General features: G+C 39.0%; 5 protein-coding genes and 1 long non-coding RNA gene across 8 annotated transcripts; 3 read left to right on the forward strand and 3 right to left on the reverse strand.

Annotated features, from left to right (window-relative positions):
- The first annotated feature begins 14 nt into the window (after positions 1-14).
- LOC134218416 (DNA repair protein Rev1) lies at positions 15-3923 on the forward strand. Its single transcript, XM_062697381.1, has 3 exons — positions 15-203; positions 642-1954; positions 2017-3923. The coding sequence occupies exons 1-3, from the start codon at positions 156-158 to the stop codon at positions 3845-3847; spliced, it is 3192 nt and encodes a 1063-aa protein (XP_062553365.1). The 5' UTR covers positions 15-155; the 3' UTR covers positions 3848-3923.
- LOC134218418 (transcription factor grauzone-like) lies at positions 3870-6495 on the reverse strand. Its single transcript, XM_062697385.1, has 3 exons — positions 6321-6495; positions 4326-5663; positions 3870-4151 (listed from the first exon to the last, which is right to left on the reverse strand). Exons 1-3 carry the CDS (start codon positions 6456-6458, stop codon positions 3993-3995), a joined length of 1635 nt encoding a protein of 544 aa, XP_062553369.1. The 5' UTR covers positions 6459-6495; the 3' UTR covers positions 3870-3992.
- A 10146-nt stretch (positions 6496-16641) lies between these two features.
- On the reverse strand, positions 16642-17589 carry LOC134218425 (uncharacterized). Its single transcript, XR_009981347.1, has 3 exons — positions 17423-17589; positions 17315-17351; positions 16642-16871 (listed from the first exon to the last, which is right to left on the reverse strand). It is a non-coding gene; the product is annotated as an uncharacterized LOC134218425 (long non-coding RNA).
- Positions 17590-17741: 152 nt separating this feature from the next.
- Positions 17742-20122, forward strand: LOC134218421 (transcription factor grauzone-like). The gene is made up of 4 exons (XM_062697388.1): positions 17742-18096; positions 18160-18348; positions 18583-19716; positions 19838-20122. The coding sequence occupies exons 1-4, from the start codon at positions 17998-18000 to the stop codon at positions 19994-19996; spliced, it is 1581 nt and encodes a 526-aa protein (XP_062553372.1). The 5' UTR covers positions 17742-17997; the 3' UTR covers positions 19997-20122.
- LOC134218422 (uncharacterized) lies at positions 20026-21463 on the reverse strand. The gene is made up of 2 exons (XM_062697389.1): positions 21334-21463; positions 20026-21265 (listed from the first exon to the last, which is right to left on the reverse strand). The coding sequence occupies exons 1-2, from the start codon at positions 21341-21343 to the stop codon at positions 20151-20153; spliced, it is 1125 nt and encodes a 374-aa protein (XP_062553373.1). The 5' UTR covers positions 21344-21463; the 3' UTR covers positions 20026-20150.
- Positions 21329-22471, forward strand: LOC134218423 (uncharacterized). 3 transcript variants are annotated; one of them, XM_062697392.1, is made up of 2 exons: positions 21329-21459; positions 21727-22471. In XM_062697392.1, exon 2 carries the CDS (start codon positions 21787-21789, stop codon positions 22279-22281), a length of 495 nt encoding a protein of 164 aa, XP_062553376.1. In that variant the 5' UTR covers positions 21329-21459; positions 21727-21786; the 3' UTR covers positions 22282-22471. The 3 variants fall into 3 exon arrangements, with proteins under 3 accessions (XP_062553376.1, XP_062553374.1, XP_062553375.1); XM_062697390.1 differs by lacking the exon at positions 21329-21459 and adding an exon at positions 21470-21647; XM_062697391.1 differs by lacking the exon at positions 21329-21459 and adding an exon at positions 21508-21610.
- The last annotated feature ends 5307 nt before the right edge of the window (positions 22472-27778 follow it).

Here is a 27778-nt window from a genome sequence, read left to right on the forward strand (position 1 = left end):
GATTTGTCTAGATCAGTTCGGGGAAGGAAAATGTCAAAAATATGTCAAAGTTTTGCATGTTTCGCGGTAAAGTGCCAGTGATTTGGAAAATTAATTTGAAATATTAAAATTTTTCACTTTTCTGTGCCTGTATTAATATTGTTATAACAAACGCAATGAAGCGGAAAGATAAGATGGATAGTGAGACCGGTTTCGAAGGATGGGTAAGCGTTTTAATCGTTTTAATCTTCAAGAATAAAATTTTATGAAATTGGCGCAAAATCCAATACCGTAGCATGGTATAGCTTTGAACTTCCTAAAACGATTTTTTTTCATTGGACTCATTAAAGTAAATTATGACTAAAGTATGCATTTGCAAAGGAAAATGCAAATAATGTGTCATGGATTTTTTTTAATTTTTGCAAAACTTATCTAAAATTCGGGATTTTGATGTATCTGGAACGATTGTATACGATCAAACTTTTTCTTTCAGGACATCGCTAATAATTTGAAATCGGCAGCTTGAGAGCCGAAATAATTTTATGATTTAAAAACAAGCGTGATAAACGTTTCAGTCGTTTCTCTGACATCACCTCTGTTCACCATTAGAAGTTCAAAACCAGCTTATTTCATGAAAATATTTTCATATTTCTTTCGTATAGGGTGATTACATGGATGCTAAAATCTCCAAATTGGAGGATCAATTTCGAAACAGTGCCGCTAGCGTGGGCGAGAAGTTATCGAACCTGTTTGCTGGAATTTCAATCTTTGTTAACGGCTACACGAACCCTTCGGCAGACGAACTGAAACGGCTGATGATGCAGCACGGTGGAATATATCATCATTACAAACGTCCCACGACTACCTACACGATTGCAGCGAATCTGCCGGACGTTAAAGTGAAGTCGATTACATCCGAGGTAATCATCAGTCCCCGCTGGGTGGTAGATTGTATTGAGCAGAAGCGAATTCTTGATCACAGCAAATATCTGCTGTATAGCAATCATAAACCTTCCCAACCGAAACTTGCTTTTGGAAAACTTTCAACCCTAGACGTGCAAAAACCAATCGTAAAACCGGACGGAAAAGATGATATTAGTAAGGATGAATTTATGAGCCTATTGACCAAACTTCACGTGCTTAACGAAAAAATGAAAGAGTCTGAAACTGCTGGAAATGATCTTGGTGAAGGTAGTTCTAGTAGCTCGAAGACACCAACTAAAATAAAGGAAACCATTCAAAACGAAACAGCAGAAGTGAAATTGACATTTTCCAAATCTCCGGAAGCAGTTGAGAACCAAACAGGAAAGACCAATGGAACGCAGTCTATGGTTAAAGGGCAATCTGTATCAGGTCCCCGGGGATCCCTCAGAGCAACGGATCCCAATTTTTTATCAGAATTTTTCAACAATTCACGCCTTCACCACATAGCGACTTTGGGAGCCGGGTTCAAGCAGTATGTTGGAGAACTTCGAGACTCTAATGGTGGTAAAAGTTTCCCGGAGCGCGATACCCTGCGGCAAATTCTCCCCGCATTAGACGATCTAGGAGGACCACGTGGGCCATTTGTGATGCACATTGACATGGATTGCTTTTTTGTATCTGTTGGATTGCGTAAGCATCCTCATTTGCGAGGAAAACCGGTGGCGGTCACCCATTCGAAGGGTTCTGAAGCCGGCAAGGTGCAAACTCATCCCGGACAAAACCGTTCATTGGAAATCGAACTATACCAGAAGCGTTTGGAGGAGCGTTATAAAACGCCGGACATTCCTTACGAATCGCGATTGCTGAACATCGACGACAACAATTCTATGTCGGAAATTGCCTCGTGCAGCTACGAAGCCCGAAAGATGGGAGTTAAGAACGGGATGTTCGTTGGTTCGGCGTTGAAACTGTGTCCGGAACTGAAAACGATTCCTTACGATTTCGATGGCTATAGGGAAGTGGCCTTTACGCTTTACAACACCATTGCGAAGTAAGTTCATAACATTTCTTGTTGGGAAAGGGATAATGACTAACCCACTCATCTAATCGCAGGTATACGCTCAATATCGAAGCCGTCAGCTGTGACGAAATGTTCGTTGACCTGACTGATCTTATTAGCGATATCGGCACCGATGTGATGGACTTTGTTGGATTCATCCGAGACCAAATAAAGGAATCCACCGGTTGTCCCTGTTCGGCCGGAGTTGGAGCAAACCGCCTTCAGGCTCGCATGGCTACCAAGAAGGCTAAACCAAATGGGCAATACTATTTGGCACCGGAGACCGTCATCCAATACATGTGTGATATTCCGATTGGTGACCTTCCCGGAATTGGACCCAGCACTACCTACCGATTGAAGCAATTATCTTGGAACACATGTGGAGATCTGCAGAATATATCGAGTGCCGTTTTGCAACGCGAATTCGGGAAGAAGTTTGGCGACACGATCTACCAAGCTTGTCGTGGCAATGATGATCGACCCTTAGTATACGACCAGGTCAGAAAGTCCGTTTCCGTAGATGTTAATTATGGCATTCGATTCAAGGAAGAGGCGGAAGTTGAACGATTCATGAAGCAACTCTCCGAGGAAATCCACAAACGACTGACTGACATAAAAAAACGAGGAAAAGTTATCACGGTCAAACTGCTTGTCAGATCGCCAGAGGCGCCAATAGAGACTGCCAAATTTATGGGTCACGGACTTTGTGATATCATCACCAAGTCCCATGCGATGCATGATTTCACCTGTGATCTGGCGGTAATTGAGAAGACTGTACTGATGTTGATGAAACAGATTGCGGCACCACCTCATGAGCTACGAGGAATCGGACTGCAAATCTCCAAGTTCGAAGACAAAAAACCAACGGCAGATTTGAAAAACTCGTTGAAAACGATGTTCGAAAAAGCAGCTGCAAAGCAAGAATCTAGCAAGCTTGAACATCCAGTTCTCTCGCCGACCAAACCCTCTACAAATTGTTCCAAATCGGAAACAACACCTAAGAAAAAGCAACAAACAACACCAAAGAAATCGAAACCAACCGTATCTAAGGTCACCCGAGGACGTGGACGACCTGCCAAGGCAAGTACGTCGTTTTCAAAACAAAGTAATGATATGATGCGCTTTTTGACGGATGGTAAGTCTGGCGCCAAAGACATTGAAATTCCAGAAGGCATGGATGCGGAATTTTTAGCCGCACTTCCGAACGAAATCCGAGCCGAAGTCATTCAAGACTACAAACTTCAACAAGCTAAAAGTAGCAAGACATTGAATAAACCAAAACCTCGGGAGTTGTCACCGCAACCATCGACATCGTCAGCGTCCTCCGCTGCAGCCGCCGCCGCTGAAAAGATCAATATAGATTTGAAATTCCTGCAGGCCCTACCACTGGAGCTTCGTCGGGAAGTGGAGCAACAAATTGAGCTACAGAAGGACACAATGGTCATCACAAGCAATGAGCCGGAATTCCACGAACGCCTGCAGGTAACTCCGGAGTCGAGCCCAGTGAAGGAACGGCCAGGCGATGCTGATGAAAAAAATATCTCGCGAAACATTTTACCCGAGGTGGAAAAGAACATTTTGCTGCGCCCGGACTGGCGCAGTCTGCTAACGGAATGGTTCGATAGTGGGGACGAGCCGGAGGAAGAAGATGTGAACATGATTGCGGAGAACGCCTGCGAGATGGTAAGAACAAAACGGCTGCATGAGCTCTATCTGGCGTTGCGATTTCTGTTCAGGACGTTGGACGATCGTGAAAGTTGCCGATGGCATCGTGTGTACGTCAGGATCGTGCAATCAGTGCAGGTTGTGATGAAACAAATGTACCGTACTAAAATGGCTGTACAAGAAAAGTTCAACTGTGGAAAACCGGAATGCTGCAATTAGAAAGAACGTAGTGGCATACAAATTTGTTATGTTTTAAAAGTTTTATTGAGTTTCGTAAGACAATACGTTGATCAGATATTTTGCTTATTATTTACACACTCTGAAAAAAAAAACTTTTGGTTACCGATCCTAAATCTAGAAATCCCTAGGCGTCCTTCATGACTCGCTTGCGCATCTCCTCTTCCCACTGGATCGGGTGGGCAGTCTTTCGGTGCATGTACTGTTTGTTCTTGGTATTGAAACGCTCAGGACAATGGTTACAGCCGTACAGATGCTCTCCTGTGTGGTGAATTGCAACGTGTTCCTGCGAAAGAAACGAAAAACAGAAAATTTATTGATCTGTCTTGTAGTTGTCATGAGCTGGGGCTTACACTTATTACGAAAGGTCTGTCTTTTTTCCATATTCCATATTAATAAAAAAGTGCTTGCGCAATTACTGTACGACCCCCAAAATAATCGACCCAACCATCATACTCACCCGCATGTGATGCGGCCGTTTGAATTTTTTATGACAAACATCGCACTCGAACCGGCTCTCGGTGTGCGCCCGGCGCATGTGACAATTCAGGGCGTCCTGGTTGCGCACCTGCTTGCTGCACAACTCACACGACAGCGCTACCTCCGGCTGGATGTGCATCCGGCGGACATGTTTTGTGAGACAGTATTTGTCTGTCAGCCAAACGGAACACACACTGCATTGGACACGGTTCTCCGTACGCGTTCCCAAGTGACCCTTCACGTGCGTATCGAAGCACTGCTTCGATCGAAACACCCGAGCACAGACTTCACAAACGTGCTGCTCCCCGTCACCGTGCATTGCCACGAGATGCTTCTTCAATGAGCCCTGCGACGCCAAAACCTTGGGACACTGCGGACATGGGACGGACCCATGGGCTACCATTATGTGGGCATTCAAATGGGCATTCGATACGAAAGGCTTCAGGCAGACATCGCACTTAAAGGGACGACTTTCATTTGGCGAGTGCACTTCTTTGGTATGCTCTTTCAGTACTTTGCTGGAACTATAACTTTTGTTGCAAATATCGCAGTGGAATGCATCCGGGTTAAGATGAAGCTGTATGTGCTCGATCATCCAACATTTCTTAAATATCTTCTTGTTACAGCATTTCAAGTAACCCTGCTCATCATGAACATATTTGTAATGCTTTCGCAATTCTGTAAAATCCTCCAGCGGTTCCGAACACAAATCACACGAAAGCTTGTAATGTTGCAAAACGAGTTCATCTATGCTAGGACCGTCCGGCTTCCGAGGTTTGGCATCAGTTTTTGCCTTTTTGTTTGAGCTATCCTTTGTTTTGTACTTTCTCTTCGGTTTTACTTCGTCTAAATACTCCTCGTCCTCGAAGTATGGCTTTTCATCTGAATCAGAATCGTCAGATGCATCATCGTCATCGTCATCATCATCGTCTCCTTCGCGAAACATTTCCAATGGAGTCCACTCCGGATCTACCTTGCGATCGAAAGCTTCCGAGTCATGTATGTCCTCTTTGCCTTCATCTGTTGAGCGATCCCCACCAATGGTTGCCTCACAGTACGTGCTCAGTTCAACCCATTCCACATCGTCCGGTTCTTTTTTCACCATGCATTCCATTTTTACCATACCGTCATCATCGGCGGTTCCCAGTGTTTCACTCGAAGCAACACCTTCCAAAGAATCGGATGAGGACGTAGGAACTAGCGTTGTCATTATGAATTCCTGATTTTTTTTAACCAACTTTGCGTAGTCATAGAACCCGGACACCGTTTTGATACAAGATTCACAGATCATTGTCGGAATATCTTGACTTCGAGCCACCTGTAAATATGAAATCAGAACTGCAATTAAAACTAGTTCGTAAGTCATTTTTGTAATTTCTTTTCAAAGGATTTAGGGTAAAGGTTTAGTGCAATGGTCAGCCTCAAGCATACTCATACTCATTTTATTTGATTGATCAAAATGCAGCAAGAAACTTACAAAAAGAGAATTGAGTAATTTTTTTCGAGGTGTTTTCCAGGTTTTTTTTTAAACCGTTGTAGTTAAATTTCAAAATATTCAAAGTTCAAACCCCTCACCATAAAAATGGAAACCAGCCAATGTCGTTACATTTCCTAATATTGATTTAGGATTATTATTCAACAAAATGTTGATTTATTGTAATTGTATTTTTTTTTTTTTGAGAACGATAACCGGTTAGTTTAAACTTATTATCGGGCCAAGGAATTTATTCATCGATAAAGCTGAATATTGGTAATTAGGCATCCTGTGCTTATCAATAAGTTCGGCTGACAGAATTAGTTCTTTTCAGTGTTTTAGGATTTCAAACATTTGATAAAAAAAACCAAACTTAACAGGCAATAGGATGGCATTTAGGAGCAGTTATTTCCCATTGATTATTTATTTTCTCGTTTGTAAATCGTGCTACGTTGCATTAGCAAAGATTGAAAAACAAAACCGAATATTTTTATTACTTACCCTGAAGAAGAAAATACGATCAGCCTTCCGCCGGAAGTCGTCATCCTCCACCACCATTGGGGTGCTGTTCGGGTTTTGACCTTCTAGGCAGAGACGGCAGGTCTCCGACATGTTCATGTTTACTTGTATCGAATCCATTTCGATTAATCTGCAGAACTCAGGGGAGAAATAACTTGCACAGTTACGCAACTCGGCAAGATCGGAAAACACAGTTTGGTACTTACCTTCAATTACTTGGATCTACAAATATGTCATCCGCCTTAGTTTGAACAACAAATTGTACAAAATTTTTCTATTTTTCAGTTTCTTTCACGGAAAACTGATTCCTTAAAACATTTTTTTCTAATGTTTTGTTGTTTTGAACATGGTGGTCAAATCTTGACAGTTGTTTTTAAAAGTACAGTCAAAACCCAATTTTTTGCACTGAGTTTGGTAACGAGTTTGTTCCTTGCAGCATAAAAAGTGCACGGAAATGTTAAAGTACACCTAAAAAAATTTGCATGTTCGTTCCATCTGAAAAAAAAAACGTAGATTTTTTCCACCTGAAATTGGGTTGTTTAGAGGTATATATTGTCAGATTTTCTGGATATGATACACCGCGCGGCGTTTGTAGTGTTCCCAAATGGGTACTTGCACAAAACCTCACGCGGCGAATGACTGTCGAAAGGTACGGCCGCGCCAAACGATACACCGCAATGCTATTCACCCATAAGAATCAAGTAAACGGGCTGCAGAAAGCGCGGCGGTACCTTTCATGAAGGGATCGCCGCGTGCAATTTTTACAAAATCAGGCAATATGTTTTTACATATTCTGAATCTGCATAAAAAACTAAGCCTATAGCTCACTATAGCCCCAATTTTTCAGAATTTTTGGAGCCCCGGAACTATTTTTAATTTGCATTTTAAATTTATATGGGACTAAAAATTTGTTCTTATGCTGCATGGGCCAAATGTCATTCTATGAATGTTAGTGTCATTCTATCGATTGAAATGGCTTTTTGTTTGCTATACAAAAATGTAAATAAAAGGTTTACAAACAAAATAAAAATATGTCCGAGATCAGAAAAACATGCTCTTTATGTTAAAGTATAAAAAACCTCATATTTTTCTTTGCTAAACAACCCTATTGGAGATTTGGCGTTGCAAGAAAAAGAAGAAGCAGAATGTCGCGCATTCGAAAAATTAGCACGGGAAAGGATAGGAAGAACATTTTAAAAGACTTCTCAAAAATTCTAGAAGTAATTTATTTAAAAACGGTTATCAGTACGGGGTTGGAAATGTTTAATACTGTGAATAAAACGAAACATCAAAAATAAAATTTTGAAATTTAAATTATCCAGCTTTTTACGAGTCGGTGCTATAATATTTTGAATCACCCCTCTTGACACATGCCGTGTCCACTATAATTTTTATAGATGGATCTTAGCAATCGGGGCTTCGCTAAAAATTGTTTGTTTACAACATTAGACTGTCGTAAGTTTGCTGGGAATTCGAGCATGCTCTTATCAAATCATATTATTAATTTTTACTTCTTCCAGGTATCCATGAATATATAAGCTTGGCAGGTGTCAACGCATTTGGATTATTGGTGATTTTTAAAATGCAAAGAAACTCGCGTTCCACATAAGTAGGGTATTGCAATGCCGCTGTATCATTTTCGCAAATTTACTAATTCTGGGTGGATATTATGTGATTCACCATCAGACCTGAACCTTTAGGAATCTCGTAAAAATTTGGTTTTGAGAGTAAAATCTTCGTATTTGGGGCTACATAATGTTATTCGAGTAACATTGGTATGTCTCACACAGATTTGTTAATGAGATATTGTTCATCTAAAACTTGAGGTAGGCTCCTAATAGCCTTCTAAATGATCGTATTGATCCCTGACTTTTACGGATAAAATACAATACGCAATTATAACGGAAGGGTTTCCGGGTTTCCTTTATATAGACCCAACGAACGGCTAGGAATAAAACATAAAAATAGCTGCGAATGATTTCCTCAGAGGAATAACACGGGAGCCTCGGATTCCAATACAGATAGGACAGCATTCTACGATATTCATGGTGGCGTGGCTTCGTTTACTGTTGCAATTCACACAAACTCTAACGGCTTATTCTTTTATTGATGAATGCAAGGCTAGTATCGTAAATGTTCTCAACACAGGGTGAATACAACACTAATGTTTCTTTACACTAAGGCATTTTTCAAACACATTTCTATATCCATCAAATGAAATCCTAAAATAAAAGAATAGTTGTGAATATTATATTAGAAAATATGAAAGCCTGTATTTTTTTATTCATCGGACATTTCAATTGGATTTTGATTTGTTGATTAAAAACAAACAACCTGAAAAATCTCTTTGGTAACGAGGAAAATCAAAGTTCAATTTCATGGCTACCAACCCCGCGCTGAAATCCATTTTTAATTAAATTACTTCTTGAATTTTTGAGAAGTGTTTTAAAATTTTCTTCCTATCCTTTCCCGTGCTAATTTTTCGAATGCGCGACATTCTGCTTCTTCTTTTTCTTGCAACGGCAAATCGCCAATCTGAACGTACTATAATTCGCGAAGTCGAAGCAAATTCTGCTCTTCCCTCCTATGGGAAATCCCATTGCTATCTGTCAGAGTTTGAGTGAAACATGGCCGCCATCTCCTCCTCTCTGTTGCTCTACTGTAAAAACCCATAAAGAACTGTCATTGTTTGTGTGAAGAATTTTGCTTCGACTTCGCGAATGGGTATTGCTGGGTTTACAGTGTAGTTTATCTATACACGCAAAAAAATACACACGTTACTATAAAGTGTTCAACACTTTGATTTGCCCTACTGGTGCATCACTTCGAGTTAAAGGGAAAAACACTTTAGCTTTTTTCTTTCTGTACCATATCATTTTCAACAGCAAAACACTTTGAATCTTATGATGTTACCACTTAGAAACAAAAGTGTTTTGGGTTGAATGTGAAATGAAATTGGTTTAAATGTCAAGCCATCTTCTTTTCGATTGAAAGTGAAAAATAATTGAAAGTCAAGTGATATAAATGGCCGATTCCATGTGTAATGATTACGAAATTAAAAAGCCATTCCATTGATTATATATTGCATACAAAATTATAAATTTAATTTTTATTTTATAATTTGCCGAAACTTTGGCTGCATCTAAAAAACCTGATAAGTAATTGAAGAAATCCGCCGCGATGACCTCTTTTAATTTTATTTTATTTTGGTATTCCGTTTGATTTATTAGGCTACATCAGAGGTATCAAGGGTCATGCGAAATCCGGTGTGGAATCGCCAATCGATGACTGAGAACGGCTTCCAAGGCGCTTTGGGAAGGTGGCAGAAAATGTCTTCTAGGAACCCGCGAGTTATCCAAATAATGTCCTGAAAAGCAAATCGCCGCCGAAATCGTCGCCAGCAAAAATGGCCATAAGATCTGTCAGATCAACTGTGAACAAAATTGTTTGATTTCAATCTGAGATTTTTCATGCATATTTTCATAATTTGGCTTTGAACTACCACAGATTGAAAATAATGATATTGGCGACGATTTTAAAGGTGCTTAAAAAGTGATCGGCGCGTTTTGTTACCAGCGAAACTGACAATATTTCGGAGAAATACCGTATTTTGTAAGTTTTACTAGATACATCTCATTATTCAAAACATTGTTCTACGGTCGATTGTTTTTGCTTTTCACAGACTTGACTTCTTTAACATATGAACAACACTGTTTCAAATTGTTGCAACGAAAAGGACTTTGGATCTCAGAAGCATGTAATCAAACAATAATTTGTGCAGGAAGCTAATCCGGCGTGCACTTCGGTGAGTATTTTTTTATTGGACGTTGTTGTTTGACTCTGTTCTAACGAAGCATAACATTTGGTTTTTCATTTTTTTCGTTCACAGGTGCAATATTCTCTGAACAGCTCGGAACAAGTTGCTGCCGGATTCCAATTAGTAAAATACAATTGCAAGTAGATGATAGCTGAAATCTTTCCTAACTGGGCTATCTGTTGGGATTTCGAGACGCCAGTTGATGAAATCTCTGTGCCGCATTCTAATTCAATGAGGAGCAGACTTACTATAACCATCCCAAAAAGGTGGAAAAGAAACTACATGTAAAAGTAGCTAAGATATTGCTGAATTCCGGATTATACCGGAGGCTGAAATGATTTGGATTCATCGAAGTAGGAATAGTCTATAGACTATAGATCTATAGAGACGGATTTAAGCAAGAACGAGGTTTCGAGACGGAAACAGGAACATGAGCGTAAAAGTGGTTGCTTTTTTATCGTCTCAAGAACTGATTTTCTTTACTGACATCTGATGCTACTAGAATATAATCCGAACCGAAAATATAGATTCCTATAGGGTAGGTTATTTAGTTCAAATTTGATTATTAAGTAACTTAATTATGGATTTCATTTCAATTTTAAATATTTTTTTCCGATTTTGTGTCTGATGTTTCAGCTGACGGATAGTTCCGGTGCTACTACCATCCACGCATTTACAAGGTACGGAATTGCATGCCGTTAAACTTGGTGCCTTCATTTGCCGTATGGATACGACCGGCCGAGACCTTACAATTTGATTAACCATTCGGATCTGAAGTCTGCTTCGTCTTGATGCTGCAACCGAGCTACCATTGTTTCCGGTCTCGATTCGCTTTAATATGCCGCTATTTTGATTTCAAATAGTGTGTCTAGTAACCCAGAATACTGTAGTCGTTATAAAGTAAACGGCAATGTAATATAAAATAGCTTATGAAACTATGTATAAATTAATAAAATATTTTGTGTGATCCCGCATAGTTCTGTACTATTACATAACCGTCTCCTATATAATTCAAAACTATACCAAACAATACTGGTACAATAATACGAAACGTCTATCACAACAATACGTCTACACTACCCCAGATTGTTTCGACAATACGATAAATGGTATTTCACCAATTTACAATATGTGGAAAGGGCGGTTAAGTTATGTTACTATAAAAAATCGGTCATTTTTTCGAACAAAATTTTTCACGTATTATACAACATAATGTTGAGATATCATCCACTTTAGGAGATTCGAACAATAAGCCTTATTTTGAATTTATAATCGCAGCATATCAGGAGAATTTGTGCAACGGTACCCCTTGCGTTTAATTATTGCTTTAGAATTTAATTTTTAATTTCTTTCAATGTAATACTTATTTATATCTACTTACAGATTGTTTTCAAATCCTGTTTATTAACGAATATCTATATATCTATATATTTACATAAAAATGAATTTCTATATGTCTGACCCTCATAGGCTCGAAAACTATAACTGAACCAATCGACGTAAAAATGTGTATGCAGAGGTCTTTGGGGCTGGGGAAGGTTCTTGAGATGCTTGAAACCCAAGTTCGAGTTTCTATGGTTATTTCGGTTCACTGAAATTTATGCAAAGCGGTGTATACGGTGTATATTGGCAATTTAAATACAAATCACGACAAATGCTTGGTAAACCTTACCATTGGTACTTCGCGCACATGAAGGAACAATATAGGCACACCTCGCGGTTCCAGCCTTTTACTCTGCAACTACTAACCCGTGGTGCTGGTCGGGCTATGAGCAACCTCAGGGAAGATCGGGTAACTATGGTCGTACGCTGACAGGGAAGGAGTGGGTTGGCTTTGCTCCTCTCCGGGGTGCAAATCAGATCGAGTGTCTGTTCTCCATGATAGAAGCGGCTCACAACAGCGTCTGTTCCCCATGTTAGGGGCCGCTAATCATCCTCCGAGTGCCAGCGAGGGAGCGTAAGCAAAATTGTGCACCATGGTCCACCGAAAATTTAGGCGGAATGGACCTCCGGTTGGTTGGGGTCAGACCCTGCAGTCTAGCCTTGGAAAAACAAGCAACGAATACATAGTCAGCAAGAGGAAAATAAGTGCAGATCAGTCAACCTTACCATTATTAATTTCATCCGGTTGGAACAATTACAACTCACTTTTCTACAACTTGCGGTTTTTTTTAACTGAATTTGTTTTTTTTTTTTCAAACAAAAAATACGGTGCACTGAATGAAAAGTATCAACATCTTTGATAGACGGAGTATATACAATTATTCATCAACTGTTCTCTGAATTTTAACAATATGTATTGGTGTGCAAATTATGTAGTTCATAATCCAAAACTGAAAAGCAATTATAGTCTTAAGTTAACTGAACAGCAACGTGAATGTTAACGGTGTGTATTAAAATGAGTTTATAGTCAGTACATTAAACGAAATGGTTTTTTTCTATGCGGGATAAGACTTTTAATTACACGATATATAAAAATTTTATTCAATATAAATAATTTTCATAATCCAAAACAAAAAGGTTCACCCATATTTGAGTCAATTTCACCTAAAATAATGTACCTATAAATAGGTAAACATTACTCACATTCAGGTAAACTTGTACTCAAATATGGGTAAATGGCACTTCACCCATATATTTACGTATGTGCACTTTTTGAAGATTTTAGGTACTCTTCACCTATATTTGGGTGAACTGAACTAAGCGTGCAATTGGGTTGTTTAGGGGTATATATGTTTTTACATATTCTGAATTTGCATAAAAAACTGAGCCTAACCCCAATTATTCAGAATTGGGTTGTTTAGGGGTATCGATGTTTTTACATATTCTGAATCTGTAGGAAAAACTGAGCCTAAACCCAATTTTTCAGAATTGGGTTGTTTAGGGGTATATATGTTTTTACATATTCTGAATCTGCATAAAAAAACTAAGCCTAACCCCAATTTTTCAGAATTTTTGGAGCCCCGGAACTATTTTTAATTTCCATTTTAAATTTATATGGGACTAAAAATTTGTTCTTATGCTGCATGGGCCAAATGTCATTCTATGAATGTTAGTGTCATTCTATCGATTAAAATGGCTTATTGTTTGCTGTATAAAAATGTAAATAAAAGGTTTACAAACAAAATAAAAATATCTCGGAGATCAGAAAAGCATGCTCTTTATATTAAACTGCAAATAATAATATTTTTCTGAGCTAAACAACCCAATTTTTGGAGCCCTGGAACTATTTTTAATTTGCATTTTAAATTTATATGGGACTAAAAATTTGTTCTTATGCTGCATGGGCCAACTGTCATTCTATGAATGTTAGTGTCATTCTATCGATTGAAATGGCTTATTGTTTGCTATATAAAAATGTAAATAAAAGGTTTGCAAACAAAATAAAAATATGTTGGAGATCAGAAAAGCATGCTCTTTATGTTAAACTATAAAAAACCTAATATTTTTCTTCGCTAAACAACCCAATTTTTGGAGCCCCGGAACTATTTTTAATTTCCATTTTAAATTTATATGGGACTAAAAATTTGTTCTTATGCTGCATAGGCCAAAAGTCATTCTATGAATGTTAGTGTCATTCTATCGATTAAAATGGCTTATTATTTGCTGTATAAAAATGTAAATAAAAGGTTTACAAACAAAATAAAAATATGTCGGATATCAGAAAAGCATGCTCTTTATATTAAACTGGAAAAAACTCGATATTTTTCTGAGCTAAACAACCCAATTGAAAGAGATATGAGCACTTTAGTTCAAAGGATTAGAACATTTTGATCAAGAGTGTCGATTATTTTCAGGGTAACCACACCCAAAAAAATCTACACGTTGTTTCCACCTGAAAAAGTAGGTAGATTTTTCCCACCTGAAATTGGGTTGTTTAGGGGTATCGATGTTTTTACATATTCTGAATCTGTAGGAAAAACTGAGCCTAACCCCAATTTTTCAGAATTTTTGGAGCCCTGGAACTATTTTTAATTTGCATTTTAAATTTGTATGGGACTAAAAATTTGTTCTTATGCTGCATGGGCCAACTGTCATTCTATGAATGTTAGTGTCATTCTATCGATTGAAATGGCTTATTGTTTGCTATATAAAAATGTAAATAAAAGGTTTCCAAACAAAATAAAAATATGTTGGAAATCAGAAAAGCATGCTCTTTATGTTAAACTATGAAAAACCTCATATTTTTCTTTGCTAAACAACCCAATTCACGTAACTTTTACCTGATTTTTCGATAGAATTTTCATTCTACGTGAAAATCAGGTAAGTTCTACCTGAGTTTTGGATAGAATTCACCGGACACGTAAGTTTCACCTGAATTTTCTGAATCATTTGCAGTTACGTGTGCACGTAAAATGTACCTGAAAATTGGGTTGTTTAGGGGTATATATGTTTTTACATATTCTGAATCTGCATAAAAAACTGAGCCTAACCCCAATTTTTCAGAATTTTTGGAGCCCCGGAACTATTTCTAATTTGCATTTTAAATTTGTATGGGACTAAAAATTTGTTCTTATGCTGCATGGGCCAACTGTCATTCTATGAATGTTAGTGTTATTCTATCGATTGAAATGGCTTATTGTTTGATGTATAAAAATGTAAATAAAAGGTTTACAAACAGAATAAAAATATTTTTGAGATCAGGAAAGCATGCTCTTTATGTTAAATTGGGTTGTTTAGGGGCATATATGTTTTTACATATTCTGAATCTACATAAAAAATTGAGCCTAACCCAAATTTTTCAGAATTTTTGGAGTTCCGGAACTATTTCTAATTTGCATTTTAAAATTTGTTCTTTTGCTGCATGGGCCAACTGTCATTCTATGAATGTTAGTGTCATTCTATCGATTGAAATGGCTTATTATTTGCTGTAAAAAACGTAAATAAAAGGTTTACAAACAAAATAAAAATATTTTTGAGATCAGGAAAGCATGCTCTTTATGTTAAATTATAAAAAACCTCATATTTTTCTTTGCTAAACAACCCTATTCAGGTGGAAACAACGTTTAGATTATTTGGAGTGCACTGCAGCGTATTTAAATATGATTCATGCATGACCAATGTTTTGAGTGCAAACAACCCACTTTTGCACGGAAGCTTTCATTTACCCATTAATGGGTACTTTCGTACCCATTTCAAACAAAAGCGGCATAACTCATTTAATGGGTAAATCGCATTTACCCATTAATGGGTACTCCCATTGAACTTCAGAAAATGGGTAAATTTCAACCCTTGTTTTGCTATTGAAAATGTATGAAATTTACCCATTTTTCCAAATGAATTTTTCTGGATTTTCAATTCATTGCAATATCTTGGAGATAATTTGAAGAAAATACCAAACACCAAGGTTTGTCGGAACATCAATGTTTATTTTATATAAATATAAGATTGATTGTCGATTTCCCGTGTTAAATTGTGTATCTCCTTGGTGGACCTTGACTTGCAGAAGGTGAAGTGTCCCGATCGGCCACTTTTTGCTTCATCCATACTGGGTTTCTGTAATGGAAACATATGTGCTCTTTTCTTCAACTATTCCAGTTGCCAATAAGAACCACTTACCTTGTCCTGAAAGTCCAGCGTTGTAATTGTTCCGTAATTGTATTTTAAATTAGTTTTTTTTTGTAGAATTTAATTCTGCCGCAGAAAACAGGCAAAATGGCTGCCTTTATTTTTCAACTTTTGGAAGGGTACGATTTACCCATTATTTATTACCAGAAGACATTCTGTATAATGGGGTGAAAGTACACTATTCGAGGTGAAAAAAAATTACCCAATATTTGACATATCAGTATTGATGCAAAAAATGGGTATATGAAACCCTTTAAATGGGTATTCGCAAATGTCCGTGTGGGTAGTTTTGGTTTTCAGTGTAACACTGCAGCGTATTTATGATTCATGGGTCACTTGAATGACATTTTCAAACTGTTTGCTCTTCTATACCGATATGTCATGATAGAACGAAAAAACTGCCCCATAAAAAATCTTCTCGATTTTCCCCCAGATTTAATCGGTTCTCGTCGGTAGCATCGACCGATCTTGGATCCGACGAATTTATAAATTGTTTCACCGAGCATTATGGGATTTTTACAGGGGAGCTAGCCGACGCGACGCCAAACGAAATCGGTAGACCAACAGCGACTAAATCAAATGACTAATAGGTGAATTTCGTTTTAAATTATGTATGACCAAATCATACGAAATAGAATGATTAATCGAATTAATAAATTTCATCATAGAGCGAATCAGACCAAATCTATTGATTGATCGGTGTGGAAAATAGTAACATCAGATTAAATAGGGTGGTTAACTGATTTATTAAATTCTATCATGGATCAGATCAGATCAAATCTGTAGATTGATCCGTGAGAAACATAATATAATCAGACGAAATAGGGTAATTAGTTGATTTATTCAAATTTTACCATAGAGCTGATTAGATCAAATCTACAGATTTATCGGTGGGAAATACAAAGAAATTAGACGAAATTGAGTGTTTAATCGGTTTATTGAATTTCATCGTGAAGCTAATCAGAAGAAATCTATAAATTGATTGGTGTAAAAAATCATGACATCAGATGAAATAGGATACTTAATCGATTTAGTAAATGGGTGGGCTGCATGATAGTTCTGGGACTGTCCATACTTTCATAGATGGCACCAGATCCGGGTGTATGAGCACTTTGTGGTCAAACGGTGTCGTTTCAAACTTCATAATTCTGTAAAAAACGTAATATTTGGAAAATTTAATTATTTCATCCAATCAATTCAATTCAGGAACTCCTTGGATTACTGAATCTTCTGAGGAAGTGACTACTGTTAAGTTCCGAATCCTAGCGTATGACCACTCAATTTTCATGATTTCTTAAAACCAGGAAATATCATAATTCTAACTTTAAGGAAGCCACACTTTTCGGGAATCTGGTTAGCGGTATTTGTTACCATTTTTATAAAGAGTGATAATATCGAAATTTTGGCATAATTAATAATAAATCCAACCCATATACAAAGAAATGTTTGACTTTCGGCTCTCAACTGTGACCAGACATATCACGCGCTGGGTTTTCGTGGGATTTGGATTGGATTAAAACATTAATTTAGTACTTCCTCTGGATCCGATAATCCTGAAAGATATTAAAGTCGATCAATCTTGGACACTTACCTTGATTATTTCCGGAAAACCAGTCTTCATGAATGCTCTGGAATGCGTATCAAGCAGAATATATCGAAAATAAAATCATATTTTATTAAATAAATATCAGATACTCACTTTTCTTCCTTTTACGTTTCTGATCACAGGGATCCGATTTCGTCTGTTCATTAATCAGATGATCAAAATTAGCACCAAATACATAATCAATCGATTATTTTACCGATAAAATAGGTAACTATTGCAGGCGACTTAATTGTTCAACAAATCTGGCGACGAAAATATGTAGTCTACGTCAATCGACGTCGTCGGTGCAAAAATAGGCCGATATGGTAGGCACACGATTTCGTCGAGTGATCGCGAAATTTCGGAGCTGTCAAACTTTTTATGGGGTGATTCTCGAGCAAAAGTGATCGGTTGAGCATAAATTTTATCTATTGATTGGAGTTTTCGGGTATTTTAAGTAAATTAAGAAGTGCACATTTAAAATTATATAGTGCGCAAATGAAGAAATCTACAGATTTGCATTTAACATTATAGAATATGCCAAAAGATTCATCCAAACCGCCAAACATTCCATAAAACTGTTGGAATCTTTTCTTGGTGTAGCATACGATTGTATAACAAAACTTTGCTTACCTTTGTGCTGTAGGAAGTGAAAGTTTTTTACTCCGGAAGGTGAAAAGTAGAGAAAAATGCCGGAAAAGTGTCGCCTATGCCTGTCTGGCTGTCCGCTTTCGCAGGTGGAGGACGATGAATTGCGTTGGGTGATCGATAAGATTTTCTATTTCAAGGTTTGGAAGTAACCTCATGTTGGCAGAACATAGTAAGTTAATCTTTGAATAACCAATTTTCAGGTTTTTCGCAGCTCCGAAGATGCAACTTTGATTTGCGACACTTGCCGGGAAACTGTGTCTGGATTCCACGAGTACGCAGAGAGTGTCTGGAGGAATCAGCAGTTTCTGAGGACCTGCGTGGTGCCTTCCACTAGCGGCGTTGGAAATAAAGCCATCGTTACGAAAGTAGAGGATGCAGCGCCACTAGGGGTATGCGGTATACATTTTTCTTAAGAAGTCACAGAATGATAGATTTTTCGAACGAAATGAAACAAAATTTAGATTTTTGTTTGTGGCTCATAAAGTAATGCTTACATTTAATATTTTATTGGTATGTCTGGGTACCTGATGCTGTGTGTAATTAAAAAATGTTTGTTCCAATATGAACAAATCGTTTTTAATAGTCTTAGCATTAAATAGATTTTCACATTGCTTGATTCACAGGCCGTTTCAAAAAAGGAAAAGATAGAAGAAGATGAAGACGAAGAACAACGAATGCCGGTTGAATACCTGGAAACTAGCATGGGTACTGGTGACGATTCGATAGAAGATGATGTGAAAGAAGATCGGGATTGGATAGTTCCTGATGATGATGACGAGGATCACTTAGACGGTGTCGATAGTGATAATGATTCGGACATGCTTAAACCATTAGTAGCCAAAACAGAAACGGTTTCATTCGAAATCGAAGAGCTTTCGAATGATGTGGAATACCTTGAAGAAGTGCGGTCTAGCAAAAAACAGAAACCAAAACCTAAAAAGCCTGTATCCAGCAAGGCTCCCGTGGTTGAAAGTCCGAAATCCGAGATCGAACAGCAGCTACTGCAACATTATGATTTATCTTGCGATTTATGTGCGCAGCCGTTGGCCGGATTCGGAGAACTGTTGAGGCATTTTAAAAATATACACAACCAACCAGGATATTTAAGATGCTGCAACAAAAAGATTATGAAAAAGTGCTGGATGATTGAACACATTCAAGTTCATTTAAATCCCGATGCGTTCCATTGTGATATCTGCAAGAAGAGTTACAGTTCCGCTCGAGTACTCAAAGAGCATCATAAAGAGGTTCATACTCCGAATGAAGAACGTTCGATCAAGTGCGAAACGTGTCACAAACCGTTTGCGACACAGCGAGCCCTTAGCGCCCATTTGATGGCATCCCACGGGTCGGTTCCATGTCCGGAGTGCCACAAGCTGTTGGCCTCGCAAGGCTCACTGAAGAAGCACATGATCATGATGCACGGCGAAGGGGAGCAACATGTGTGTGACGTTTGCGCTCGGGTGTTCCGTACGAAGCAGTGCTTCGATAAGCATGTCAAAATGCATCTGGGCACGTTCGAAGCGGAACGAGTGCAGTGTCAGCTGTGTCTGGCCTGGCTCACCAACAAATACTGTCTGAGACAGCATATGCGTCGCATTCACACCTCAGCCGAGGAGGTGGTTTCGTGCGGAATTTGCGGTCGGGTACAGCGGAACCAAGTCATGCTGAGACATCACATGACGCGGGCGCACGGCGAGAGTCGTTTCGAGTGCGACGTTTGCTTTAAAAAGTTTAAACGACCACATCATATGAGGGTGAGTTTGGAAACAGGAATTTTTCAGTCAAAATCGAGAAACCTGTCAGCTAGTTTCGTTTATTTCTGGGAATGAGAGTACTTTTTAGTGGCATATAAATTAGCTTTTTTTTTATTTCTAGGAACATAAAGCGATTCACCATACTGGAGAAGATCTGTACGGATGCGATTACTGCCCAGAGCGGTTCAATAACAAGAACAAACAATGTCTGCATAGGAAGACTTGTCACCCGGTTGAGTTCGAAGAGGAGATGCGTAGACGAGCTATGAAAGATGTTTAGAGATAAGAATTTAGAATTTGCTATCCCCATTTAGATTTTAAGCTATTTAATGTGTGAAGTTTAGCATAATGTAATAATTTTTACATTGAACATGAGCATAAAGTAATAATTGAACATTGATGAAAACAGATTCTTATTATTCGAATGTAGCCACTCAACCGATGGATTCTTCAATGCAGCAGCTCATCTGGGGTTCGATTTCACCCAGTCCCGAATCGCTGGCCGTTGCGCCATCGTCAACCACATCATCCATAAAGTGGCCATAGTTGGCCCAGTACGGATCTTCATCTGTGAATTCCACCTGCTGTTCCCCGGTTTCGTTCCCGTCCGCGTCCTTAGTACTGCATTGTCTGGCAGCCACTCGCAGCAGCGAGCGCTGCAGACGAGTGGGGTCGCACTTTAGCTCAATACCCAACACCAAAGCCGCTTCACGATTCAACTCCAACATTCCTGAAGAACGTTGCTGAACGCACACGTTCCTTTTCCCAACGGAGCGATTCAGCTGATCCCGTCCCGGGGAAGTTTGATTGCCTATCTCCCGAACACGGGTGCTGTGGTACTTCTGCACACCGACATTTCTTTGCTCCACTGGGTTTGTCTGCACCGTGGCATCTTCCTGTAGGACAAAGGTCGTATTCACCGCAGAATCTGCCGTCTTTATCCGTTTCTTTTCAAATCCGGGAGACGATGATTGAACCTCTGCATCCCTAGTCGTTCGTTTATCGACACTATTCGGTGGGAACTGGACCGCAATATCCTTTTGCGCAGCTTTTTCAGACCCAATTTGAGCTCCGAAATTTCGAGAATCTTTTTTAATCGGTGTAGTTTGAATAGCAATTTCTCCTTTCTCAACCAGATCGGTGTTCAACCCGACTTCTTTCCGTCCTAAAGTGCCATCTTCGGCACTGAATAAACTTGCCGACTGGGTCTGCAGCTTTAACTGTTCGTATGCCTTTCGGGATTGTTCTAGCACTTGCTCCAGAACTTCATCCCGTTTCCGTATTTGATCGTCGTGCGCTTCATACTGTTTCAGCAGGTCTTGCTGGCCAGAAAATAGACTACCAGAAAGGTTTGCGGCACTGTTTTCAGTTGCACTTTCTGGAATTTCACAGGCTTCCGCGGTACCACTTCCGGAGCGATGCTGCAACGCGTTGGCTTTCGACGATCGCGTTTGCCGTTGGGTTACGCTATTGCGGAATCGTTTTCGTCCGGCTCCACTTTTGGATCCACGCGATGGTTTTTGCGAACATTCGACGACCTCTTCTTGAGCTGTTTTGTCAAATCATTTGAATTGTTAAATAAAGGAATAATCGCCATTAAATAGTCATGGTACTTACAAAAAAGCATTGTGAAGACTGATTTCCTTTTCCGTGGGGCCACGTGATTAGTTGCTCTTGCACAGAGGAGGTTAGGTCTCAAGCGTCGCAAGAGGTAGTTGTCGTAGAAAGACTGTCAATCAGAGGGTAGGATGTTTGCCACGTTTGCGCCTCGTCTCATTAGAACGAAAATTTTCTCAGCACATTCGAATCGGATTTAAAAATAATCGCGAATGGCAAAACCGATTAAATCGGTAAAATTTTGAGAGATATTATTTTTATTCAACCAGCCTGATAAGTAAAACAAGTCCTAAAATCACATTTTAAAGTTTCCGGTACATTGAGCTTTGTTTACATTTGTTTATCATTGAAAGTGAAGTGGATATAAAAATCTTCCCCTTGTCTTTTACACAGGAGAGTATCGTCGAGAAAAGTAGCGGTCGCTAAAACACACCTCTCGGTTGAAGAATTGCAATGGCTTCCGGTTCAATCGATTCCGGCTGGAATACCAAACAGTGCCTATCGCTCCCATGCAAAACCAAAGCGGAGCGGAAGGAATTTACGGATGACGCATCGTGCCCGATCGTCCCCGATGAAGCCACCAAGCAAAAGATCAAACTCCGTCACCATGTTGGTATCTTCCGGGGCGACAAGCGGCGGGACTATAGCAAATGGCGAAACCGTTTGCTGTCGCACCTGGAACGGCTCGGCTTAACGTTTACGTTGCAGCGGACGCCGCCGGAAGAGCCGTGTCCTGCCGGACTCGATCAGGTTGAACGTGAGGCCTGGTATCAGACTCGCTGCGAACACGACTGTGATGCCATCGAGGAGTTCTGTATGTCGGTGGAGGGGGAGGCCCTGGAGAAGATTGGACACTGTACATACGCTAAGGAGGTGCTGAATGCGTTGGATGAGTGTTATCTCAAGAGTGTTCATTGGAAGCACCAAGGTAATAGAAAAGTTAAATGAGGGAATAGGGACAAAAAGTGAAATCAGCTGCTAATTTGGAATCATTCTTGTTGATTTTTATTGTAATTTTGAAACTTTTTTTTACGAAACTTGAATTGAGTTTTCTTTGTAATTATTTTTATCTTGTTAAACGTTTTATAACTACTAAATAAACAATGAATATATTTGTTGAACGTTTTATTGTCCATAACTTCATTTTTTCATTTTCCGATTTACTTTAGCGGCACGTAGCGGTCAAACCGGCCGGACACCAGGTACGTAATCTACACTGGGCCGTAAATCCTTTTGTGCCTAGTTTATCACTCTTGCTCGATCCATTTAAGAACCATTTGCATATTATTCAACATTCTGGGTGGTGGCTGGCCCCATGATTACTTCCGGTCTTTTACTATACTTAGTATGGGGCTGTCCATATACCACGTGGACAAGTTTTGGTCAGTTTTTGATACCCCCTCCCCCAGCGTGGACATTCGTTCATATAAGTTATCAAAAATGTACATGGACCGTGGACATTTGCCATACCCCCCCTCCCCCCGAATTAATAGCATTACTTAGCGCAGTAAAGTGAGAAGTGCGTGTAGCCACGAGTTGTTAAAATGGAGCGCCTAGGAATTTCGAAGCTCAATAATCAGAACTATGGCAGCTGGAAATTCACTGTCGAGCTACTACTGGTGAGGGAGGACCTGTGGAAATATGTAAACCCAGGTAATCCTCCGGTAGCGAGTGCTGCGATGGAAGGAAATGCCGGAAATGCTGCGGAAGTTGCTGCGTGGAAAGCTGGAGACCAGAAGGCAAGAGCAGCCATTGGATTGCTGGTAGAGGAGACACAACATGCTCTCATCCGTAACACGGCGACAGCAAAAGAAGCGCGGCAAAGTTTGCAGAAACACCACGAAAAAGTGACGCTGTCGGCCAAAGTTGAAATTTTTTATCGTCTTTGTGATATACGGTACACCGACGGTGAAAACATTGAGCAGCATCTGTATGAAATGGAACAGTTGTTCGAGAAGTTGTCGAAAGCTGGGACGAATCTCGGAAGGGAGCTAGAGGTGATGATGGTCCTCCGTAGCCTTCCGAAGTCTTTCAGTACTCTAACGACGGCATTGGACTGCCGTAAAGAAGAAGAGATAACCCTAGAATTAGTGAGCAAAAGGTCATGGATGAAGTCATGAAACGTAAAGGGGACGAAAAAAGTGAGAAAGCTTTGAAGGTGAACGAAAAAGCGTCGGGCAGGAAAAGTGTTGGTTGCCCAGGCTTTCCAAATGTACCGCATCATTACAGCCCACCAATGATTGTCGCCTTTGTTTAACCATGACAGCCGTGCTATCGGTTCATATGCGACAGTTGCATACACGCAATCATACGAGAGGTAATGTTGCTCTCGGGTGACGTTATAAGACAGTTTCATTCATTTGCTTTCGGGTCGTTCGTTATTCCCGACAGCAGCGTCTGTTCGTTCGGCACATTTTTCGTGCGTTTAACATGCGTTTCGTTTGCTGCTACGGATGTTGACTACTGCAGTAAAGAGGTAATTGTTGCCTCGCTGACTGCTTTTCGTTCATTGCGAATTCATCCGTGGCCGATGCAGTAGTGCTGATATGTATGGATAATTCCCAGTTATAAGGTACTAGGTACTCCATCGCACCGTACTGCGGTTGCGTAGACCGACAGATGTGAGTCATTTGTTCGCGGGTCAAATAATTTAAAAAAATGAAGATGTTTATATTAATACAGAAAAAAGTAATTAGCATCTTCGAACGTAATTAGTTCGTAATTCGATTCCGAAACAGAGTGTCAATTAAGTATTCGTTAAATATTGCCTTGCACTTGGATCACTTCCATGCTTTTATTTTCCTGAGGAGTGTCTTAAAATTGTTTATGGGAAGTATGGCTATGAAAGTATTTACACTAAAGAGTTCGAATTAATTGATCAATTCACCTAACGAACATGTATTGAATATTCTAACATATTATTTCAGTACTTAGAGTAAATAATTATTTTGAGGTTAATACGTTTGAGTTTGCATTTCCTTTGTAGCCGTACAGCTAACGACAGGTTTATCCGATACGCTAGAATGTTCCATTGCCCGACTGGGCTTGGGATGCTAATATATTTCAAAAGACGAAAAATTTCATAGGAAATGTCAAACAATTTAAGGTCTTCATAACATTTTATTAGAGATCGGTTAACACTAGGATACATCCGCTAAAAAAAACTAACACGGATACATTCGTGTAGAAAAAAGTGTAACTAAATTTTCATTATCTCCGTGATTTTTTAATCGAATCTCTCAGTTTTCCATCGATCTCTTAGTCATCGCTTCTGGTTTCTTGACATTACAAATTATTATGTATTTAAGATAATTTTTTCGCCTGAGCTGTGAGATAAAAGAAACTAATTTAAAAAACAGATTATCCCACCTATTGGTGTTGATGCCTTTCTCGCTCATTATAATATGTAACGAGAAAACATCATTAGGGTGGTCTAAACAGCACATAAAGCAATTAATGACTTAGAGCTGAAAGTGTATATACGGTACGTTGTTCCGGACACATGATTGTGATTGTAATATAGACTTCTAAAAAAATTGATAATTTCCAATTCTTTCTCTATAAACTTTTAAAATTCATTCCAGCGGCAGTCAAAACTTGGACATGTCAGAAATCGTGTCATTACCGTTCATACATTTTACAGTGTTAACTTTAAATTTGTGAAATGAGTTCAAAAAGTGAAAATAAAAACATTCCAATATTTCATTCTTTCTATTTGGGGTTGTCCATGAATCGTGTAGACCAAATTTTAACATTTTCAAATCCCCCTTCCCCCTACTAGACTTGCGTAGACTTATTTGGAACCACCCCTTTTTCCCGCTCCATGAAGTCTACGTAGACTTTTAAACAAATCGGAATCGAATTGTCAACCTAATTAACCACGTCTTCTTCGACAATTCTTCCAACATTTCCCGAGAAATTCTTAAAGCAGGGTGGCCAACGAACCGGGAAGAACGGGAAATAGGAGTCATTGGGAAAAAGCGGGAAAACCGGCAATGTGAACAAGTACCGGGAAAATAATGTTTCGTCAAGTTATTGTACGTGGATTTCCCTATTGGACCCGACCGTTCGAAATAGTCGCTCCTTGAACGGTCATTGAAATGGCCGTTTTCACCTTCACACCCATCTTCATAGTAAAATCTGTCAAAACTGGCAAGTCTACGTGCTTTTGCTGTTTCCCTCGGACTTCTTTCTTTTTCCGATGCTTTGACATCTGTTTTGATAGATAAGGAGCAAAAAACAAGGTAATCTACCAAACATTTATTGAGTTTGACAAACCTTGCTGGAAAAGGGAACGTTTGAAATAGGCAAGTGAACTGACCTTCGAATCCATTGGTCAAGTAAATCTACAATACCTTCAAAACGTTTCATAGTTTTTAATGAAGTTGATTTCAGAAAAAAACACTCTTTAAAGTTTATTACTCAGACGCATTTACAACATGTATGTTTTCCATTTTTCTGTTAAAGAGCTCGATGAGTAGTACTCGTTAACACCATTTTTGGAAAATGACGTATACGTCACTTTTTCAGATTACGGCAGTGTAGAAGTAGAATACGAAACTACTATAAAATGTGTGGCCTAAACTAATGGAATATCCAACATATTCGTACCTTCAAATAATTGGAGGAATTTATTGTTACCACCTTGAAAAAAACCGCAAGTCTTTCGGTTCCCCAAAACTACCAATATTGTAATGGAATCTTGAAATATTGCATTAAAAAACATGTGTTCGGCTCCATAATACTTCACGGCAAATTAGCCTTCCAAATTAAAGATGAAAAAAAATTATGCTTACAAATTGGTGTGGAAATTCGATTGGAATGTGAATGTCTTATTAACTACGAAAGTCTATCATTTTTCGTGAAGCGCTCGTTTTTCAAACTTGAGAAGTGTACCCTGCATCTGTATCGAAAAGTAAAAAGTATTCACCTCCGGTTTTGTCACAAATAAAAATACCAAGTTACAGTTCAGAAACTCTTACCCTGATTTCTTTTCAAGTAAAATAAAAACCCGGGACGGGACGGGACGATTTTTTGGTAATTCCTTTAGAAATTCTACGAGAAAGATCTTATCAAATTCTTTAAGAAATCTTATGGAAAATCAAATGAACTTTAAAAAAAAAAAAAAAAATAGTTAGTAATATTAAACCATTCAAAAACGTCCTTCCTCCACCAATGACACAATTCCGAAAAGTTCTAAAGGGACGCATCCAATGGAGAGAAGGGAAATCAAATTAGAAAACCATTTCTATCTAGAATCGATATTACATAATCGTGAACCGTTTTAAAATAATTAAAAATTTATCATTTATAAAAGGTGAAAAATTAGTTTGCGTAGTAATTCAATAGTTATTAAGTAGCATTTCAAATTTGTCTTTCACTTTTATATGTGACTCAGAAGCACAACATTAAATACTTTTTATCGGACAAAACATGAACATATAGGGGGAGATCGCCCAGCGCACGCCGGACACCTCCTAATACCGGGACACTTCTTAAAACAATACTTGCCGAAATCCCTTCAGAACAAAAGGAAGCTATTACAAAGTCCCTTGCCTTTATGGAATATCTGATCCACATGTTATAAACAAGCAGGTTTGAATCAAAAATATTAAAATTGATTGGACGCATTATGATTATGTGGAGATGGTAAAAATGAATCATATTTTAATTAACTTTGCTGGATATATCGTTAAATTGTAATGTAAAATCAATTTCGGAATCCAGCCACTGTACCGCACATGCGGACAGTTAGAATTTTAACACTCGAGCACGCGCGTATTTTGTACAACACTATTTAACAAGAAAACATCGCTCGTGATACACAGCACGAGCGAGCCTGTATGAGCGTTCCAGAACCGCGTGCGTGCTGAACGGGTTATGTGAGCAAATAGCCATTTTTACAGCTGTTTTGTGAAATCAATTTAATTGTTTCTCTTGGTATCAGAAAACCACAGAAATAAGCAGAAAAGAAAATTAAGGATGGTTAAGAAGAGTAGGATGTACCAAATTTAGCAGGAGCGTCAAATCAGCTCTACTAATACACATTAGATAGGCACCCCATGACAGCCGCGAGCAAACTGTTTTATTGACAGTTCATACGAAAAAACCGAAGAATCTCTTCGAGTAATGCCGGCTGTCTTCATGACGACGAATGAGCGTCAAAGCACACAAGACAACATTTACAATGAACAGCCCATCCGACTCACAACATCCACGGCGCTACAATGTCGAACTAGCTGCTGTGATGCCGAAAGTTTGGCAACAGCGTCCATCGTGCATTCGTGTATGCCGTCGCCACGACACTTCGGGTTGAATGAGAAGTAAGCAGCATGGAGCGACTGATAGCATGCAATGCGACAGTTAGTGCTCTTCCAAACTGACTGCAGCGGAAAGGCTGTACATTTGGAAAGCCTGGCCACAACTGCCACAAAGTTGGACATAA

This window comes from Armigeres subalbatus, chromosome 2, assembly GCF_024139115.2.
Source record: "Armigeres subalbatus isolate Guangzhou_Male chromosome 2, GZ_Asu_2, whole genome shotgun sequence".
In the NCBI taxonomy this organism is placed as follows: Eukaryota; Metazoa; Arthropoda; class Insecta; order Diptera; family Culicidae; genus Armigeres; species Armigeres subalbatus.

Bases quoted from the DNA above. Each gene is read 5' to 3' on its own strand.
- LOC134218416 (XM_062697381.1), top strand. From the start codon at position 156: ATGAAGCGGAAAGATAAGATGGATAGTGAGACCGGTTTCGAAGGATGG. The intron at 204-641 runs GTAAGCGTTTTA...TCTTTCGTATAG, and splicing joins AGACCGGTTTCGAAGGATGG to GGTGATTACATGGATGCTAA. The intron at 1,955-2,016 runs GTAAGTTCATAA...ATCTAATCGCAG, and splicing joins CTTTACAACACCATTGCGAA to GTATACGCTCAATATCGAAG.
- LOC134218418 (XM_062697385.1), bottom strand. From the start codon at position 6,458: ATGGATTCGATACAAGTAAACATGAACATGTCGGAGACCTGCCGTCTC. The intron at 5,664-6,320 runs GTAAGTAATAAA...TCATATTTACAG, and splicing joins ATCGTATTTTCTTCTTCAGG to GTGGCTCGAAGTCAAGATAT. The intron at 4,152-4,325 runs GTGAGTATGATG...TTTCTTTCGCAG, and splicing joins AACGGCCGCATCACATGCGG to GAACACGTTGCAATTCACCA.
- LOC134218421 (XM_062697388.1), top strand. From the start codon at position 17,998: ATGCCGGAAAAGTGTCGCCTATGCCTGTCTGGCTGTCCGCTTTCGCAG. The intron at 18,349-18,582 runs GTATGCGGTATA...CTTGATTCACAG, and splicing joins AGGATGCAGCGCCACTAGGG to GCCGTTTCAAAAAAGGAAAA. The intron at 19,717-19,837 runs GTGAGTTTGGAA...TTTTATTTCTAG, and splicing joins AACGACCACATCATATGAGG to GAACATAAAGCGATTCACCA.
- LOC134218423 (XM_062697392.1), top strand. From the start codon at position 21,787: ATGGCTTCCGGTTCAATCGATTCCGGCTGGAATACCAAACAGTGCCTA.